Source organism: Calliphora vicina, chromosome 4 (genome assembly GCF_958450345.1).
Source record: "Calliphora vicina chromosome 4, idCalVici1.1, whole genome shotgun sequence".
NCBI lineage: Eukaryota > Metazoa > Arthropoda > Insecta > Diptera > Calliphoridae > Calliphora > Calliphora vicina.
Window position 1 is genome coordinate 86,438,730 of NC_088783.1, and position 21,252 is coordinate 86,459,981.

General features: G+C 27.3%; 1 protein-coding gene across 1 annotated transcript; it reads left to right on the plus strand.

The window, feature by feature from the left end:
* The first annotated feature begins 254 nt into the window (after positions 1-254).
* Positions 255-20,611, plus strand: GstT4 (Glutathione S transferase T4). The gene is made up of 4 exons (XM_065508899.1): positions 255-519; positions 18,333-18,619; positions 20,021-20,156; positions 20,265-20,611. The coding sequence occupies exons 1-4, from the start codon at positions 399-401 to the stop codon at positions 20,429-20,431; spliced, it is 711 nt and encodes a 236-aa protein (XP_065364971.1). The 5' UTR covers positions 255-398; the 3' UTR covers positions 20,432-20,611.
* The last annotated feature ends 641 nt before the right edge of the window (positions 20,612-21,252 follow it).

Consider the following 21,252-nt stretch of genomic DNA (forward strand, 5'->3'; position numbering starts at 1 on the left):
CAAAACATACAAATAATCATACATACATACAAAACACACACTTAACTTGTTTTTACGATTCGATTATATGTTACGATCAATATGGAAAAGAGGAGAGAGAAGAAAAACACTGCACGTACATACATATAGGCAAACATACATACATTATTCATATATTGTATTTGTAAATTTTACTCAAAAGATTAAACTTCAATGTGAATTGGTGGTGATGGAGACAACTGCAAATGTACACAAAACCACAGACCCCATCAATGCAATCGACAGTCATATTAACTGATCTTCACCAGCGAATTAAGCTCAGTTCAGTGTTAACTGTATACCAGTGAAGTACCGAATAATATTCCTTGAATAGTTCTTTAATAATTTAACTAGTCTAAAAGTAAAACAAGACAATCAAAATGCCATTGCAACCAATTAAATTTTACTATGATTTTATTAATCAATCGAGTCGCGCTTTATATATACTTTTGGCGGCTTCCAAGGTTCCATATGAAGCGGTTCCAATATCGGTATTAAAAGGTACGTACACCCTTATAAATAAAAAAATAATTCAAATAGGTAAATCAAAAAAAAAAACATGTAAAAAAACAGCCCTGGTCGTTTTCACAATGTCTAGTTATTTTTTAACTTAAAGTTATACTGACGGTTTACATACAAAAAATATTTTAACGAACGGTATAACTTTTGGAAATAACTAGATGTCGTAAAAATTGGACTTAGTATTGCAAATGTTCACTTAATAACTTAAAAATTTTATAGAAGTTAGCTCTATTTTAATTCATTAATATGGAAAATTCTCAGTTAAAAATTTAAAATAAAAATAAAATGTATGCTAATTTAGCTACAAATAGTGCACTGTGGTTCCATATCAAAATCTAGGTGGACAAAATTATGAAAATCGGTATCTTCAGAATTTGGAAAAAATAAGGTTTTTCGGAAGCTGACAATCTGCTCTCCTCCAATACAAATGGGTTTTTCAATTGGACATTTCGTTTTCTCGACAGAAGCGCCAGAAGTTCAACAAATTTTGAATCATATTTTCGTTAATTTTTTTTTATATTTTACTGCTTTACTAAATTAGATATATCTCAATGGTTTTACCATATAGAAATTCATACTTCAAAACATAGATAAACATTGATATAGGCTTTTATTAAATGTGTATCTTATATTTATGGGCCCCTCCATTTTCCTGTTATAGTCCTTTAAACTTGGTTCTCAAATATACTGATATTTTTTTTTCTAAGAATGTTATATAGCTTGCCAAAAAAAAAGACCGTCGAAGCCCGTCCAATGACTCTATACATCATTTAAAGAAACTTCTGGGGAATGTCTTTGTAAAAAAATTTTAGCAGCCAGCACCCGCCGAAATACTTTTTTTTTTAATTTTTACGGAATGGAATTTTTAGAAATATTTCTTTATTTATTATTGATTTTTATATATCTAGACCCTACTGTAACTTGAAATATAGTAAATACAGATCTTTTTAAAAATTTAGTTTCAGAAAGACATGAAAACGTATTTTTTTTTAATTTTTTATTAATGTTTTTGATATGTATATCTAGACCCTACTGTAACTTGAAAAAAAGTTTATATTGATCTTTTAAAGATTTTTTTTTGGAATCGGAGATACCAATTCTATATAAAAAGATCGCCAAATAATTTTGTCCACCTAGATTTTGATTGGGAACCACAGTGTAGTGGCAGCAAAAATAATTTAAATTTTTTTAGTAAAAGTAGCAATTATTGCTCCTTTTTATACCCACCACGAAAAAGATGGGTGGTGTGTCGTAAACCCACAAAAGTATATACATATATTCTGGGTCCTTATAAAATTCTAAGACAGTATAGCTATGTCCGTCTCTTGAAGGCGTTATTGAGTCTATAGTTAATCACCTATATTCTCTATTGATCAGAAATGTTTGGTGTTGAAAACAGACAAAATAAAACCAAAAAAATAATTTTATTAAAAAACATTAAAAAAACAATTAAAACAAATAGGGCCTTGTAATATGACTTTAGTCTTATAATTTATTAACAAATTATATAAATAATCAAATCAAATATTTTATTTACTTATATATTTATGTAGAAAATTAAGGATATCAATAGGACCAAAAATAATTACGACACATCTAATTACTATATAAATAATAAATAATAAAGTATGTACTTCATAAATAACAATAATCAAAAATATTGTGTGTCCGTTATTGTTTCATAATGAATTTTTAAATTTATTACGGGTTTATAAAACCAATTTTGTTTTATAAAATTTAAAATAGATTATGATTGAAAATTATTTTACACTTAACTGAACATTTTCAGATGTTAAAATAGGATCTTATACTTAGTGAGCGTACATATTGCTTTTTATATTTGTTAAAAGATCGCACATTTTTTATATCAAATCCAATTTACTATTTATTGCTAATTAACTCCATTTAAATAAATAATGCAAGAATAAATAATATTTGTATATATACATAATTACAAATTTTTTAAATGTGCATTAAATTTTCATTTGTATTTATAAAATGTAGCACATTAACGCTAATCATTAGAACTAATTATTTATGATACCGAACATAGAGATTAGAAAAGTAAAGCCTAATTTTTGTAAACAACTGCAGATACACGCGTATACATTCAAATATGAAATGTATGTAGATACAATTCACTCCGAATAAATGTGATAAATACATTTGCAAAAGAAAGAAAAATGACAAAACAAAGTGAATAAATGACAGCCAATTCGAAAGATATGGCCGCTATCAACTGTCAAAGTTCGAAAGTCCCTATTGGTCCAATTAGAATACCTACAAATAAATCGAATAATTTAAAATGTTTGAAAAGCCTAAAACCAATTCTTTCAATGATAACACAGGGCAACAAAATCGAAAAATTTTTAGAGGCTTTTTAAACCACTACACAATTTTGATGTATTGTGTTTCCAGTAGTACAAATATGGTACAAATTTTAAATTCTATGGAGAATTTTTTAAAAAAATTTTTTTTTCTAAAATTTTTATTTTTTTTTAGATGTTTCTCCACATAATTTAGTAAACTTAGAAAAGTTCAAGTTTACATAACCTTTAATCTGTTTATATATTACATTTTAATCGGCTCAGTAGTTTCGGAGTTATAATAACAAATTACAGCAAAAAATATATTTTTTACGTGAAAATAGCAAATTTTTGTGTTTTAAAAAAATCATGAAAAATCGAAAACGGCAGAACTTGTTCAGGTTTATTACTTTGTCGCAAAGGCGCGTATAATAGCAACAAAATGAGATATGGAAGATAAAAATCGATTGATTCTTTGAATGTTGAAAACATTTTCCCCGTACTATGTACAAATTTTCACATATACTATATTGCATTTTAATCGGCTAAGTAGTTTCGGTGTTATAATAACAAGTATATATTGACATTTTTTCATATGTATACTAGGGTGGCCCTTAATAAACGAAAGTTGGATTTTGGCCATTCTCACCCTCCAGTTTGGTGAACATTAGCAAAAAAATCATCCTGAAAAAATTTTAGGTAAATCGGTTGGGGTTAAGACGTGCCGCAAGCCCTCTGAAGTTTTGAGATGCATTTACAAGGGGAAAAAATGCATTTTTTTCAGTTTTTGTAAAAATTTTGCCATTAAAAAATTACTTTTGTAATTTAATTTAAAAGAATCGAAATGTGTACGTAATTGTCGTTCTAATGAGACATAAAAAACAGAAATCGGTCAAAAAATGTTAAAGTTATTAAAAATTCGCCAGGCCATTAACGTGTCTCAGGCCACTAGAACATGAAATGTAGGAACAAAATTAACATATTTTGAGAAATATTAAAATAAAAGCTCATTTTTACTTAAAATATGTCCATATTTACTTGTATATGAGTTTTTGTCTTCGTAGGATACCGTTAACCTATTCTTAGGTATGAACAAAAAAATTTAATTTTTTTAACGGCAGTTTCAAAACTCCATTTTCAAATTTTTAAAAATTTTGTTAAAATTATGTGAAAAAATTATGAAAATATCTCTTATAGTTTTTCCGTACCTGCGATTTAAATTTTGAAATTTTCGAGAAAAACCAATTATTTGGCAATTTTTAGGCCAATGAGCTCTATTTCCTTACTCTTATGAATTTTAAGTAAAACCTATTCAGAATATTATAGTCCAGATAATTCAAAATATACTCTGAAACTTCTACTAAAATCGGAAGACGTTAACCCTTAAATCGTGAAGGTCAAAGGTAAAATTTTTCAATTTAACACCAAGTGCTATATAGGGTTAATTTTAATTTTTCTGCTGCTTTTGTAAATACTAGGCTTTGTGTTATATTTTTGTTAAATTTCATCAAAATCGGCCCAAAAATATACAACATTTCGAACATTTCAAAATCTTTCCAAGAGAAATTCCAAATATTGAAAAATTTGACCTTTGACCTTCACGATTTAACCCGGCAATTCCCATACCCTCGCCAAAGGGAGAAATAATTTGTTGTTATTAAAAATAGTAAAAATACGTCTAGTTTACACTATCAATAAGTTTAAAATAAAAAAAAATATAGCTAGTTTCGATTTTATAGCTGGGTCACCTATAGGTGACACTGGGCAGAAAAAAAATAATTTTCTAAAAATACTTGCTCACATTGTTAGCCTGAATATCTAGCAGTATTTATTAAAAAAAATTATTGTGATACTTACCCGTTTGGCATTTTTATAACAACTTATTTATCATAAGACACACACCAGTATGTTAAAATCAAAAACACTGCTTAAAGATTTTTAAAAATCCCCTAGTTAATAAAATTCTAGCGTTTCCAAAATAAAATCAGATATAAAACAGGATCTTGTCTGTATATAAATAATACCAATATTTATCGGCGATATCTTTTTCTATGTTTAAAGCTACCTTTAATCTTTGTCACCTGTAGGTGACACTGGGAATTGCCGGGTTAAGGGTTAACGTTTTTTGATTTTAGTAAAAGTTTCAGAGTATATTTAGAATTATCTGGACTATAATATTCTAATTAAGTTTTGCTTAAAATTCATAAGAGTAAGAAAATAGAGCTCATTGGCCTAAAAATTGCCAAATAATTGGTTTTTCTCGAAAATTTCAAAATTTAAATCGCAGGTACGGAAAAACTATAAGAGATATTTTCATAATTTTTTCACATTTTTATTCCCTATTATACTCTTAATAAATCCCAATGAGATGATCAAAAAATTCTGAAATTTGTTTAACAAAATTTTTAAAAATTTGAAAATGGAGTTTTGAAACTGCCGTTAAAAAAATTAAATTTTTTTGTTCATACCTAAGAATAGGTTAACGGTATCCTACGAAGACAAAAACTCATATACAAGTAAATATGGACATATTTTAAGTAAAAATGAGCTTTTATTTGAATATTTCTCAAAATATGTTAATTTTGTTCCAACATTTCTTGTTCTAGTGGCCTGAGACACGTTAATGGCCTGGCGAATTTTTAATAACTTTAAAATTTTTTAACCGATTTCTGTTTTTTATGTCTCATTAGAACGACAATTACGTACACATTTCGATTCTTTTAAATTGAATTACAAAAGTAATTTTTTAATGGCAAAATTTTTACAAAAACTGAAAAAAATTAATTTTTTCCCCTTGTAAATGCATCTCAAAACTTCAGAGGGCTTTTTTTAGGATGATTTTTTTACTAATGTTCACCAAACTGGGGGGTGAGAATGGCCAAAATCCAACTTTCGTTTATTAAGGGCCACCCTAATGTATACATGTATGTATGTTTAGAAGGGCATGTTATGGTAATGTTTTTTATAATATCATAATAAATACTGAAATTAAATTTCGTTGTTAATAATAATCTTTACATTTTTTGAATTGTAAAACAAAAAAAATATAACTCGAATTTTGTACCATATGTTTTGACCGATACTGTATACATATGCACTATGATCATATGCATTCATAATATTTACATGAATGTATATCGGATGAGTATACATACGTACGTACCGACATATACATACATATTAATTAATTAAAAACATAAAATTGTTAATTTATAAACTTGTTAATCTCAGTTTGTTTACATTTATTTAGCTGTTAAAAAACCGGATTATTTTGTATATGAATATGACTTAAATTTGTTTATATTATTTAGATAAATAATAAAATGAAATGTTTACACACCTTAAAAACGAAGGAAGGCACGACAATATTTACATACACACAACATTGTTTTGTTATTGTTTATCCAGAATAATACAGAAATACATATTAATTATTGAAAATGGTTTTATTGTTCACATCAATTGTTATTAGCAATGAGTTATGCAATTGTAAACGGCGCTACGAACTAAGTCCCCAATGGGGTGTATCAAAAACTGGCAAATTGGACGTCAAATTCAAAAATTTTGTTGGTGTTTAATTTAATTTTTAGAAATTGGGAACATTCCGTTGGCATTATTTCATGGTATTTAAAATTTGCAAATAAACGGCTGAGATTGAATTTTGGTATACGGAAATTTACTTAATTTTTAAAATTTTGAATAAAATAATTATAAAAAGTTGCTAAAAACTATAACAATGTTCCATTACCATCATTTACTATTAACATATACAAATTTAAGGACATTAAAATTCAAAAGGATAAACATTTTATCCAAAAAGCGCTATGCTCCTATTCGGTTAAAAATTGTGTTATGATTAGAGTGCCGAAATAATTTTGATGGCTAGTTTTGAAATGGATTTTATTGAAATGAAACTAAAAAGTTAGACATCAATTCATTAGTAATCAAGGCTGTGTTACCTGATCCATGGAAGGTGGCATCATATATTTGATGCTACCCAAACGAACATATGTGGACATTTGTGACTATTACAATCTCCAAAACATAATTTAATGATGCAAATATAATAAGGAGAAACCAATCCAATAAACCATATATTATTTACAAAAATAAATTAAGCGCCTATGCTTTTGGATGCAGGTCCTTTATGCTTAAAATAGTGCTGCCGCATTATATGGAAGGCCAATGCATCAATTCTGTTATCCTTTGTAGATTTCATATCCTTGAATTTATTATTATTAACAGTAAATTACTGTATTGTAACAGTATTATAGTTTTTAGCAAATTTTATATAATTATTTTCATCAAAATTTCAAAAATTAAGTCAATTTCCTTAGAGTTGCATTTTTTTGCTCGCACAAATTTACCACACTTCTGCCGTTTTCGATTTTTCATGAGTTTTTTTAAACACAAAAATTTGTTATTTTCACGTAAAAAATAAATTTGTTGCTTCAATTTGTTATTATAACTCCGAAATTAAAATGCAACCGGATTAAATGGTATGTAAATTTGAACTTTTTTAAGTTTACTTTAATAATATCGGGTTTAACCCTTTTTGAGTTATCATAAATTATGTGGAGAAACATCTAAAAAAATTCACAATTTTAGAAAAAAAATCTATCCATAGAATTTAAAAATTTTACCATTTTTGTACTACTGGAACCACAATACATCAAAATTGTGCAATGGATTAAAAAGCCTCCAAAATTTTTTCGATGTTGTTGCCCTGTGTTATGCATAGCGTATGTCTTCTTAAAATAAAAGACAAATATTTTCAAAAAACTATAAAATATGTTTTTTTTTGACAGTCCACCTCACTCACTAGACCCAAAATATTTGGGTCATCTTTCTGTGAGTCGGTCTAATGTACTGTAATAATGACAATAGTTATGTAAATGGATACATTTATTCATAAACTAGATTTATTTTTTATGCTTCCACAAATGATTTACACAATCGTCGTTGGAAATATGTAGTGGAAATATTTTACATATGTAAATCCGACATATGTATGTATATAATTATATGTGGAAAATTTCATTTTTGTAAAAAAGCGATAAAATCGTCTTAAACAATACAATAAAATATAAATCCAAATAATAATAATAATAATATGGAAAAAAACTACATATTTCGATTAAATAATGCATTTACAAGTTGTTTGCGGAACGCACCATCTATCTACGTTTATTCAATTATTAAGTAGTATTTCAAAATATAAAATTTTATTACCTTAGCACTGAAATAGTTTAAGAAAAATTACAATGGTTTCTAAAAACAGCTCTAATAACAAATTTAGACACTCTTTGAATGCAAGAATTAATTTTATTTGCAAGACAAGTTAGACGTAACGAGTACATACATACATATGTACTAATTTATTATGTTCGTTCGCCTTCAAATCGTTCTTTGATCTAAAAGTTCTTTGAACTTACAATTTTCAAATGCTTGTTGTTTGTGCTTATACGAGTATGTAGCATTTTTAAATTCTATTAATATTATAAATTGAACCTTTTATTTGCATTTTTATTCAGTTATTTGTGTTTAACCCAGAAACTTAATGAGAATTATGCAATAAACTTGTAACGAGAGATTTAATTAAAATCAAGTAATGGTAATGTAAACACAAATTTAATTTAAAAATAAACATTAATACCTACGGTCTGGAATTAAATTATTTCTAAATTCTAATTTGATTTACATAGTTAAACAGTCCATATTATAACTGGAAAAATATACAGTGGGTGTTAAGGCAATGGAAACTTTTTTGAAAACTATGCATATTTCGTAATTTCAATTTGTATATTTCTAAGATATATTCAAATTTTCTAGGTATTCTATTAAAATGTAGTAAATTTCAGCGTTTTTATGCATTAAAGTTTTTATAGAACGGGGTTATACTTCTTAGCATTGCCAAAACAATGGAAACTATAAACTTCTGCAAGAAAGAAGACTAAAACAGAAATAATTTGTAAGAAAAACATCATGTTTTACCGGTATTTCAATATTTATTTTGATAATTTTTGTGATTTTTTTACGCATAGTGATTTTTGCGAAAATTTTAAAAATACCAAATTAATAAATCAGCAATTTCACAATTTGGAGGAAAAAACTACTCCAATACAAGAAAAATTTATAGCAAGAGATTTTAAGAAAGCCGCAGGGCAAACGAGGCCGGTCTTAGTCACTACCGCCCCGTTACAAAACTTCTTATTTTTAAAAAACCATACAGCTCAAGGTATAATTAATAAGGTGTATTATGTATTCAGTCATCATCAGCTGATTACACACAAGGTGGCAGCGTAACTGTCAAAAAAAAAAATTCACAAAAACAGACTTTTATAAATGAAATAGTTTTTTTAACACTTTTAAATATTTTATGCACATAAAGCGGTGACAAATACTCACTTTTTTAAATATAAAATAATCTTTTTAATCTTATAACAAATTTACAAATGTTTATAAACAAGTTTTTGACATTTCACAAAGCAAAACATGAGTAGAGCAAAAAATTGTCAGCTGGCTTTACGCTGCCACCTGGTTAAATATGCCTTGATTACACAATTGTAGTTGTTGTACTCGTCCACCTAATAAATACGCCTTGGTACTGCTCGTTTGTCAAAGAACATTAAAACTGGTCAAGACAGAAATCTTGGTGTAATGATATACAAGGTGACATTAATCAAACAGCTGATTATTTTTTCATCTTGTCAAAAATTTTTTTTTTGCTGTAATTTGTATACATTAATTCGGCTGTTTTTGACACTATAAAATTTATTTGTTTTTGTATTGTTGTGTTAGTTGCCGTAACGCATACACCTTATAATCATTACGCCATGACAGAAATGGTATACTGTTCTCTCTTCAGATGAATCCAAATATAATTTAAGAGGCAGTGATGAGAGAACATTTGTAAGACCGAAGGAAACGACCTCTAGTACACAAATAAGGACCTCTAGTACACAAATAAGACAGACAAGTTATGGACAAGTATAGGTCAGAATCTCCCTATTATCAATCTTCAAATTGCTTGGCCGACTATATTTGCTTACTACATATTTTATAAAACAATGAAAACATCTACATAAAACTGGAGAACAGTTTTGCGATGACCCAGTTTTTGCAATATTGAATGAAAAGAAATATTTTTTTAAAATATAAAATTGTTCGATATGTAAAAGTGGTGATGCATGACAACTGAAAAATACGCTGAAAATGTGTTGACATTAAAAAATTAAACAAGTAAGAGAGCTATAATCGGCTGTGCCGAATCTTATATACCCTTCACCAAATTATACTTCAAATATTCATTTATAAGCGAATGTGGTAAAATAATGAGATAAAATGATATTGTGTACGTAGTGATTTGCCAGAATTTAGCATTTTAATTCAATACTTGGCAGTGAACGTTATTGTTGGGATAATAAAAACGATTCGCTCACAATATAATAAAAACTAATTGTGTTAGGAATATATTTAAATTTAAGCATTCGGTTAAACATTTACAAGCCTAAAATGAAAAGAACTTGAAAATCAAGTCAAACCCAGTCCATATTATAACTGATGCAGATTATAAAAACAGATTATCGCTGATGGAAAACTTTAAATTACGCTTAATTATTTAATTTACTCATACAAAATGTCAACAAAATATACAGATTTAAGTTCGATCATTAGTTTTTATTTGATGATGACAAACACTTTTAAATTGTTTTATTAATGAGTGTGAGATAATGGTATGACTTGATAATTTCAACAGTCAATTATATTTACATTAATTGATTAACACAAAAATAGACAAACAGTTTTAGAATTATATCATTGGAATATTAACATTAGTCAGAATGCTATATTTGGCAATGCCGAATTGTATATACCCTTCACCATTTTTTGTGATTCCGATTTTATGTGAAGGGCTGTATAATAAAATTTAAATTTAAGCTTAATGTCTTGCCTTAATAACACACCTAAAATCCTATATAATATCTAGTACTATATAAGTTAGGTTTAGGAGTTTCCTAAATTGACTCTGATATCTCTAAGGATAATCTATGTTGCGAATTAATATTGTAAAAAATACTAACAAAGATTCAATTAAAACATATTTCATATACAATAATATCGCTATTCAGAACAAATTTTGTAATGGTTATTAGAGATTTTCTATTAAAAATAATACTTCTAACAAATTGACAAAATAGTATATAGTTCGGAGCAAAACAATTATTTAACCCAATAATAACACTGGTCAACAAAAATACACTTTTTGCATGTAACAAGAAAATTTTTGTATAGTTATACTTGAAACAAAAATAAGGATAACAGAAATAAAATTAAAACGTGTCTGTAAAATACATGTGTATTACTTATGACATTTTTGTCAATTAGAGCATGTTCTATTTTCTTGTGTTTAACATTAGTATAGAAAAATCAAAAAAAGAAAAAAATAAGTATTATCAAATTAAATATATTTATTGTGATTTAAAAATATATTAAATAGATATATAGTTAAAAATTTTATAAACTAATATAGGTTATGTCACACGCAATTACATATGTACGTGGAAATTATGAATCGTATGTATAACATCAATTTCGACATACACATGGAATTCCATATGTATCAAATACATGTCCCAATACATATGGAATGCATTCCGTGTGACCCCCTTTAACAGTAGTTCGCCAGCATTCATGGGCTCCACTTGCAATGATATCGTTTTTCTATCGTAGAAATGTATTTTGTAGAATCTTTCACCGTGTTCATCGATAACGGCTCCCAAATTATTAGAAAACAGCTTTTAAACTTAATTTCGAACCATTGATAACTAACTATACTCAAGGCAGTCATTACGCCATAATCATTATTACAAAATATTAACTGATCATCTTGTGAGAAAAACCTTTTAGCCCTTCATCTTGATTGCAATAGTAACATATTATTGATTCGGGTTGTAATAAATTGCATCCCACCTTGTATAAATTCGCCTTGGTCAGTATCTATTGAATCATTTTCGATTGCTTATGGGGTAGCTGACCTATCGGAACTTTGAGAAGGCTTTGCATTTATTCTTTTCTTTCTGCTTGTACATGTAGGAGAATTTAAAATCTTCACATATGGCAGCACTGGCTGTAACACAAAAACTAGACCAGATCAAATCAAATCAAAATAAATATGGTGTTCGAATGATGGTAGGTAGTTAATTAAAAATTAGTAAGTACCTACATTTCTTGTTACAAAATTTTGTTGACCGGTGTAATTTGAATTTGATCTATCTTTTTTACGATTGCGAGAAAATAATATTGTTGTATTTTGGAAAAAAAATGATAACTCTAATGTACATATAATAAGTATAATAACTGAATAATTAAGTAATATACGAACATTTATATCTATGCAATTGATTATTTATTTGTATTGTCACGTTTAAAGGCACCAATCTACTTAATAAGTTTTTTTGTTTTCTTTGTTAGCAGTAATTTCGAACAAAGTCTTTAGAATTTATTTACTGCTTAAAATAATTTCCAAATTAATAAAACATTCCACTATGTACAGGAATAAACAGACTTATTATAAAAATAAAATAAGAAACGTCTTTGTTAATTTCACTTAACACTTCAGGTTTTTTTCAAGTGGTTGAATTAATTATAGCTAAATATTAAGTACACTTACACAATGATTTTCGAATTTGGAAAGTGCACAAGATTTTACTATGCATTTTTTAGACATTATCTAACATAAGGAATCTTTTCATGGTTTAAAAACCTTAAAATAGTTTTTTTTTTCGAAATTAAAACATCATACAGAATGTTTATTCCAAATATATTTATGCAGGTAAGTACGAGTATGTACTCGTATTTAATCAAATATAAACAAAGAGCAAATACTCGATAATATATTTGGACATATGGGACTTTTCTTATTGTTGATAATTTAATGTTTATTTATTAACAAAAAACCTAGCGTTTAAGAATTTATATTGATAAGACTTTTAATTTAAAAAAAATATGTATATATGTACACAGAAAAAAATGTCATCTGGAATGAATTTCTACATCATGCTATAGGGTAACATAGAGACGAGACGTCATTGTCAAAAACCTAACTCTTCAACAACAAAATACATGTATTTTGTTGTTGTGTCAAACATATGATTTGTTGTATTTGTGTTTGACAAATTGGATTGTCTCGTCTCTATGTACTAAAATGTCATAAAACACTCAAAGTCGTTTTCTCGAAACTACTTTTTTTGAATTATGACGTTGTTGCAGCAAATGAGCGATTGAATTGAACATGTAAATTTATTCCCAAAAACTTTTAATTTAGAATATGAATTTGTACAGACTTACATACATATTATTAAATTTAACATTAATTAGTTTTTGTTATTTATTTTATGTTTGTTTTATATATTTCTTTTGTTAATGATTTTTTTTTTAAATTTGCCTAAATATAAAATCAATAACAAATTACAATTAAAATGTTTATCTGAAAATCATAAATATTTACATACATACATACATATAAAGAAATATATGTATGTATATGTAATAGGAAAGTGCGATTAATCGAATAATCAAACATTCTGATTAATCAATATACTGATTATTCAACTAATCGATTTTTCAAATATGAACATTTCTGTTCAGATAAATTTAAAAAAAACATAAAATTCAATGAAATTATTCATATATTTATCTAAAAATTCAATTATTCTTTGCTTTGAAAAATCAAAATTATTCAATTAATTCAGGATATTTGTTTCAAGAAAATTTCAATTATTTTTCAGGAATACAAAGATAATTTTGATAAATATGATAAAACGAGAGAGAGGACATAGGGGATGCAATTTTCCTGATATATTCTTTGTTGATCAGAAAAAACCATAGTTATGAAACAAAATGTGAGACAACCTCCCAAAAATTATGATATTTTTCAGAAATGTTTTGCTATTTTCTTTAAATATATTGTTACTATAAGATCAGTAGAAAATGGTAAAAAACGGTCCATGATTTCTCCCAGTCCCTATACAAATTTCTTATCGGAATACGGTTTTATGATTAATAAATGCATGTGGAATAGTTTTATGCCCACAAAATTCAGTAGAAAAAAGTTTCACGTAAAAAAACATGACAAAACGATATTCTGTTTGGATCGGTCCATATTTGACCATAGCCCCATATAATTTCCACTTCGAAAATCTCTTAACATCGCACAAATCTCTTACAAATATAATTATCAGGTTAAAATTGGACATACATAATTCAAATATTTATATATAACGCCTGGCTTCTCCCGGTAGCTATTTATTAATGTAGTTCTTCAAGTTTCTTCAAAAAATTTCTCTTATTAAGAAAAATGAGAAGTGAAAAGAAGGTAATATATTAAAAATTCAAATTTACGAATTTTTTCTTTACAAACCATCTCCTGAAAATTTCGAATCGAATAAAAAAAATCAGCCAAATCGCTCCAGCCGTTCTCGCGTGATGCCATTCATTTTTATATATATAGAAAATTGACATAGCAAATTTTATCAAGATCGGTTCATAATTTTTCATAGCTCATATATAATGACAAATTTTGAAAAATGCGTTTCCCTACATAAATATCTTATAAATATCAATTTCGAACCAACATTTTACACAGATTAACAATATGTATGCAAAAATCCAACAGCTGGATTTTGTGATTATCGGTCCATATTTATTCATAGCCCGCATAAATCTCTTATATATATTTGTAATTGATTTGAAATGCGACATCAATAATCATCATGTACATAAAAATCGCTATACATAATTTTATGAAGACCTGCCCATAATTAGTCATTGTACCCATTTTCTGAAAAACACATAAACCAACATAAATGTCTTACAAATCGATATCGAACCAAAATTTTACTCATACTACTCGATTTTGTGAGGATCAGTCCATAATTGGCCATAGCACCCAATTACGATCCACTTTCGAGAATAAATATAAGAACCATAAAACTCTAGTAAATATTGTTATTGTGATGAAAATATAAAATATAACATATTCAGTTATATTTTGATGTTAAAACTATTGTTAACTTACAATAAAATAACTCGTACATGGAGCAGTGAGTTAGCAGTTTGACTATCAAACACAAGCAAAAAATGTGACTGTTCGATTCCCACACAAGGCAATATTTTTCAGTTTTTTTTTAGCTACATATTCTTCTTTTGATTGTAACTACTTATACCGGTGCTGAATGTAAGTGCATTTGTAAGCTTGACCCATGAATTTTTTTTAAAAATCTGGAACAAAGGTAAGTAGTGTTTCAGTCAAATAATAAGTAGTTATGCCTTGGCTGCAATATTACTTGCTGGCTTACTATGTAAGTAAAGTTTTTGCTGGGATATTAACGCGCTTTAATATCTATAGTAATAACAAATTTAACAAGTCTGTCCAAGGCGAATTTATACAAGGTGGAGTCAGTCAATCAGCTGATTACTTTAATTTCGCTTTTTGGTTCTAACAGATGTCAAAGCTTGTTTTTATATTTAAATATCTACTTATTCTAAGTTTATTAACAAAATATTTATTGTTTACATAAATAACTAAAGCCCTCACTATTCAATTATCTACACTATATTAAATTTAAATACTTATTTGTTTAATTTTTCATTTTGGTTTTTTGACATTTGTTAAGACCAATTGACACCACCTTGTATAAATTTGCCTTGCGTCTGTCTGTTAACTAGAAGTTCGGGTAAAGGCGGTGAAATTTGTATTACAAAAATGTAAAAATGCACTCGTTCAACAATACTGTATTAAATCAAAATTTTTAAATGTTCAGTAGAGGGCAAAAACTGTTTGTGATTATATTTTAAGAGAATTTGAAAATCCGAATACATCATATTAAGCAAATTCCATTTGAAAATATATTTACTTTGGTTTTCTTTAAAATTTTTGCAATTATTATAAAATAAATCTATTTTTTGAGTTAATACCATTTTTTTGAAACTTCTCGATATTTTTTTGTATTATTTTATCAAATAAAACAGTATCAACTCAAAATACAACCAAATTTAAATAAAACAATTTGATTATTTTTAACTTGAATAAAGGCTCAATTCAAAATAATACATTTTTTTATGAAAATATACGATGTAATTCTATTTAAATTTTTGTATTAACTCAAAATAACACCTTTTTGTTGATACAAGGTAGTCACTAATTATCACGAAAATGGTCTCAAATGTGGTTTTCGAGATGAAATAGTAATCAGAATCAACGTATTTTTTTAATTTTTACAGTAGATAGATTTTGATGTTGTTAGTTAATTTCTTGCAAAAAGTGAATTTTTAAAAATATTGAGTTAATACAGTATTGTTGAACGAGTGCGATATTTAAATGCTTCAATATATTTAAACATTTAAATGCTTGAATATATGTAGCTAGGCGAAATTTTAACCAAAACTAACCAAATCGAGAGAACCAGATAAATGTTTTTATACAAAATACACATATTGGCGCTGAGTATATAAGATTCGGCACAGCCGAATATAACACTTACTTGTTCAAATTGAAAAGATATGATCAAATTAATAAAATGTATGTATTTTTAAGTATGTAAAAAAAGAAATTTCCTGTGTAGGTTTATTTTCCATTATTTATAAAATTGATCGGTATTTTATTGTAATTTGACGTACACTCCTCCATAGCATCAAATTAATTTATTCAATTTATGTCTAATTCACTAAAATCATAATTCAGAATTAAAATTTTCATCAATTTCTTCCATTTTGCCATTCCCAACATAACAAATTCTTTATCATCAATGGATTTATTTGAAGAAAATTACTTTTTTGCTTTAATAACACTGGTCAACAAAATTTAGTAACAAGAAATTTTGAATTACCTACCATCATTCGAACGCCATATTTATTTTGATTTAATCTGGTCTAGTTTTTGTGTTACAGCCAGTGCTGCCATATATGAAGATTTTAAATTATCCTACATGTACAAGCAGAAAGAAAATAATAAATGCAAAGCCTTCTCTAAGTTCCGATCGGTCAGCTACGCCAGAAGCAATCGAAAACGATTCAATATATAGTGATTTTCAAAAAACTTTCTCATCTAATGAGTCAAATTTACTATTTCAAAAAGATCTCAATGATTTGGTACGTGACTTAAATTTGTCCAAATAAAAGGCAGAACTTTTGGCCTCACGATTAAAGGGATGGAATTTATTACAACCCGAAACAAGGATATGTTACCTTTGCAATCAAGATGAAGAGCTAAAGGTTTTTTTCACAAGATGATCAGTTAGTATTTTGTAATAATGATTATGGCGCAATGACATTACAAAGATACATTCCTTAAGCAAAATACAGATGAAAATTGTATAGATACATTCACGTTTATATTACAGGCATAAATGTATGCATTATTAATAATCATCAGGGAAACCGGAAATATGCTATAAAAAAAGCGTTTTAGGCGCTTTAAATATGCAGTAAAAACATTAAAATATGCTCTTAAAATTTAAAAAATAGAGAAAGGAACCTTTTAAACCATATATATTTCATCTATATTTGTGGACAATAACATACTTAAAAGTGTACCACAAAAAAGTGTGGCCTATTTATATATAAGATAAGATTTGGAAAAAATATTATTTTACTTTAACAGCCTGGCCCACGATGTCGAAAGAAAAACGAATCGAAGAAATTTGTATGAAAAACACTCAGTTTTTAAAATTCTTTCGAATAGATTTCATACAAATTCGTTCGAATCGTTTTTCTTTCGAAATCGTGGGCCAGGCTGTAAATTTTAAACCATTGAGAAATATATATAGAGCGGAAACACTCCTGTCAAAGACCTAACTCAGTTGTCAAAAACCTAAGTGGTGAGAATGTATTAGTAAATAAAACTATGTGAAAACTAAAACTCTACTCTCGTAGATGTGATTATTTTGATTAATATTTTTGTTTGAGTTTTTTTTTAGTTTCCGAAAAATTTAAAAATATGAATTCTTCAATATTATATTTAAATTTTGGTGACTAAATGCTTTTTTTATATGTATTTTATATGTGTTGACATCTAAAAATAATTTTAAATACTTATTGATAAGAATTTTATGAAAGTGTTGTTATTTCCCTCGTACGATTTTACGAGTATTATTTAGTATTTTATGAATTTAGTTTCTGCATTGAAAAAACTTTTACTGCCTGTTTCTATATTGCGTATAACGAAACCATAAGCAATACTCAATATGTTTAATATGAAACCATATCAACCGCCTTTAAATAAGCATTTGCAGAAATTTTTAATATTTATTTTCAATAGCCCTTCAAAATCCATGCCTGGGCTAATATAACACTCTTAATTGATTCGTTTGCCGTTTATTAAGATAAAAAATAAAACAGTTTCAAACTTTATTATATGTAAAATACATTTATTTATTTTGTTTAACAATTTATTCAAATCAATCTAATTTATCTAAAATTTTTCAGGTGAACACTTGACCGGAGAATATCGTGATAAAGTAAATCGTTTTAAAAAAATTCCAGCCATTACCGATCATGGATTTCAATTATCAGAAAGTGTGGCTATTTTTCGACATTTATCACGGGAAAAGCTTTTGCCAGAACACTGGTATCCACGCAAAAATTTAGGACGTAGTCGTATCGACGAGTTTCTTGAATGGCGTCAACGAAACATGGGTTTAGCGTGCACTGACTATTTTCAGCAAAAATGGTTGGTCCCATACTTGCAAAAAACCAGACCAAATGAAAATTCAGTAAGTGTTAACACAAATAAAAACAAAACTACAAAAACCAAAACAAACTTCAAAGATTCGAGTATAAAAACATTTTTTTTTCTGCATTACGGAAGCATAGTTAATGCATAATATTCGACTTTACCTTGACAATGACATCGTTTCATACTTAATGTATTGTTTCTTTTTCATATACAGTTAAACTCGGTTATAACGAACGAAAATACTTCGTTATAAGCAAATTTTGTAATAACAAGGAAGAGAGCTATATTCGGCTGTGCCGAATCTTATATACCCTTCACCAAATTATACTTCAAAATACAAATTTTAAATATTTTTAGGTAAACAAAATTTTTTTTAAGTTTTTGTAATATTTTTTTTTCGAATTGTTATTTTAAATTTTTTTTCTATAATTTAAAAAAAAAAATTTTTTTGGTGAAAAAAAAATTCGGGTTAAATTTTTTTTTCCCCATTTGGACCAATTTTAGGTCTAAATTACTATGGTCTTATATACGTCGTTGCAAAGGTCTTTGAAATATCTATCATTAGATATCTTCACCTTCGTGAGAAGGGTTTGTCATTCCGTTTGTAATTTCCACAATATAATTTTCTTTACATAATTTATAAAGAATATATATTCTGGATCCTTATAGATAGCGGATACGATTAAGTCATGTCCGTCTTTCTATCTGTCTGTCTGTTGAAATCAATTTTCTGAAGACCCCAGATATCTTCGGGATCCAAATCTTTAATAATTCTGTCAGACATGCTTTCGATAAATTTTCTATTTAAAATCAGCAAAATCGGTTCACAAATGGCTGAGATATGAAGAAAAACCGGGACAACCACGATTTTTGACCTATATCTGGATTACTAAGTCATTAATATAGAAAATATGGATATCTAATGATAGATATTTTAAAGACGATGTATATAAGGCCATAGTAAGTTGGACCTTCAGTGGGTCAAATATTTTTTTACCCGAATTTTTTTTCACAAAAAAAAAAATTGAAAAAACAAAAAATTTTAAAATTAAAAAAAAATTGTTCCTAAAAATTAAAAAAACAACTTTGGAAAAAAAATAAATTTTGTTTACTTAAAAATATTTAAAATTTGTATTTTGAAGTATAATTTGGTGAAGGGTATATGAAGGGCACAACCGAATATATGTAGCTCTCTTACTTGTTCTTTATAAAAATCTAATGTCATTTGTATGAACGTTTTTAAAACATTGGGACTTTAGACTTTAGTTAATACAGTATTGTTGAACGAGTGCGATATGTTAGTTGGTATCGTTATATCCGAGTATTACTGTTCATAAATATTGATTTTAAATGATACAATACTGCATTATACATCTCTTTTTATTGATAATTTATTTTCTCTTTGTCAATTCTCTTTTTTTTATTTTAAATTTTATAGGTGAATGTAGCCGCTAAACAACTTGAACGCACACTTAATGACTTTGAAAATCTCTTCTTGCATTCCAAAAAGTTTATGGTCGGAGATACTGTATCTTTTGCAGACCTAGTGGCCATCTGTGAAATTGATCAACCAAGTAAGATTTAATTGAATAATAAACGTGAAGAGTGATTTTAAGAGTTTGCTTTCTTAATTAAAAACAAAAAACATAATTAATTTATTTTTGTGTGTGTGTTTTTTTTAGAATACATTGGATACAACACATTTTCCAATCGCAATAAATTATCTAGATGGTATCAGTCGGTTCGTGAGGAACTTGGCCCATTCTACACAGAAGTAACAGAAAATTTTGAAAATAAATTGAAATCAGCAGAAAAGGGTCATAAAGAAGCAATTTCGCTGAAGCAGTAACAAAACTATGTCATATTTGTTTTTTGTTATTACTTTGTAAATTATTAGTTATTAAGATGTATCTATCGTTATTTTTTATGTTTATTGTTTATTTGTATTATCAAGTTTTGATATTGTTTTAAACTATTTAATAGTATATTGTATGTACATATGTATATTTAAATATAAACGAGAAATTTATGTTAATTTGTTTTCTGATTAAATACTTATTAGCAGGGCTGCGTTTTTCATACTTTATTAAATTTTATTTATTGAATCTGAATCATTTTCTTAGCCCAGCAATAATTATAAAAATCTTGTAACTAAAATTAAAACTAAATGCTCTCTGAAGGGAGCTTTGATGGACAAATGGGACCCATCTTGGCTCTGTGAGAGAAGTCTTGCAAGCGGGTTCGGGTGGTTTTGTAATTTCATAATGTATTTTTAACGTACATTCTTGAACTCATCCTTAACTAACGGTATGTTATATCGATGTTCTCGTTTCTTATGTACCGTGATGCACCCGTCATGGTCCAAAGAATGTTCGATTGGGCCCTCTGCATAAGTTAAATACTGGAATTACTGGCTGTATGAGAGTTTATTTCTTTTAGTAAAAGTACAATTTTTTCAAAAAACAAAAATCAGTCAGTGGTCGATAATAACACTGTCCAACAAATTGAGACTTTTTGAATGGAACAGAATAGCGGCCCTATAATTCTAAAAGGGCATGTTCAGTAGATATTTTTTGTACACTTATAGTTCAGCTGGTCTGAATTTTTTACAGTGGGTCAAAGTTTTAATTTTTTTATCGAAGGTAGCATTATACTAACTGAAAAAAAAGT

What these genes read in the sequence shown, in the direction of transcription:
- GstT4 (XM_065508899.1), top strand. Translation starts at nt 399, where the DNA reads ATGCCATTGCAACCAATTAAATTTTACTATGATTTTATTAATCAATCG. An exon ending in TCCAATATCGGTATTAAAAG is followed by an intron (nt 520 to 18,332) that starts GTACGTACACCC and finishes AAAATTTTTCAG; the next exon opens with GTGAACACTTGACCGGAGAA. An exon ending in CCAGACCAAATGAAAATTCA is followed by an intron (nt 18,620 to 20,020) that starts GTAAGTGTTAAC and finishes TAAATTTTATAG; the next exon opens with GTGAATGTAGCCGCTAAACA.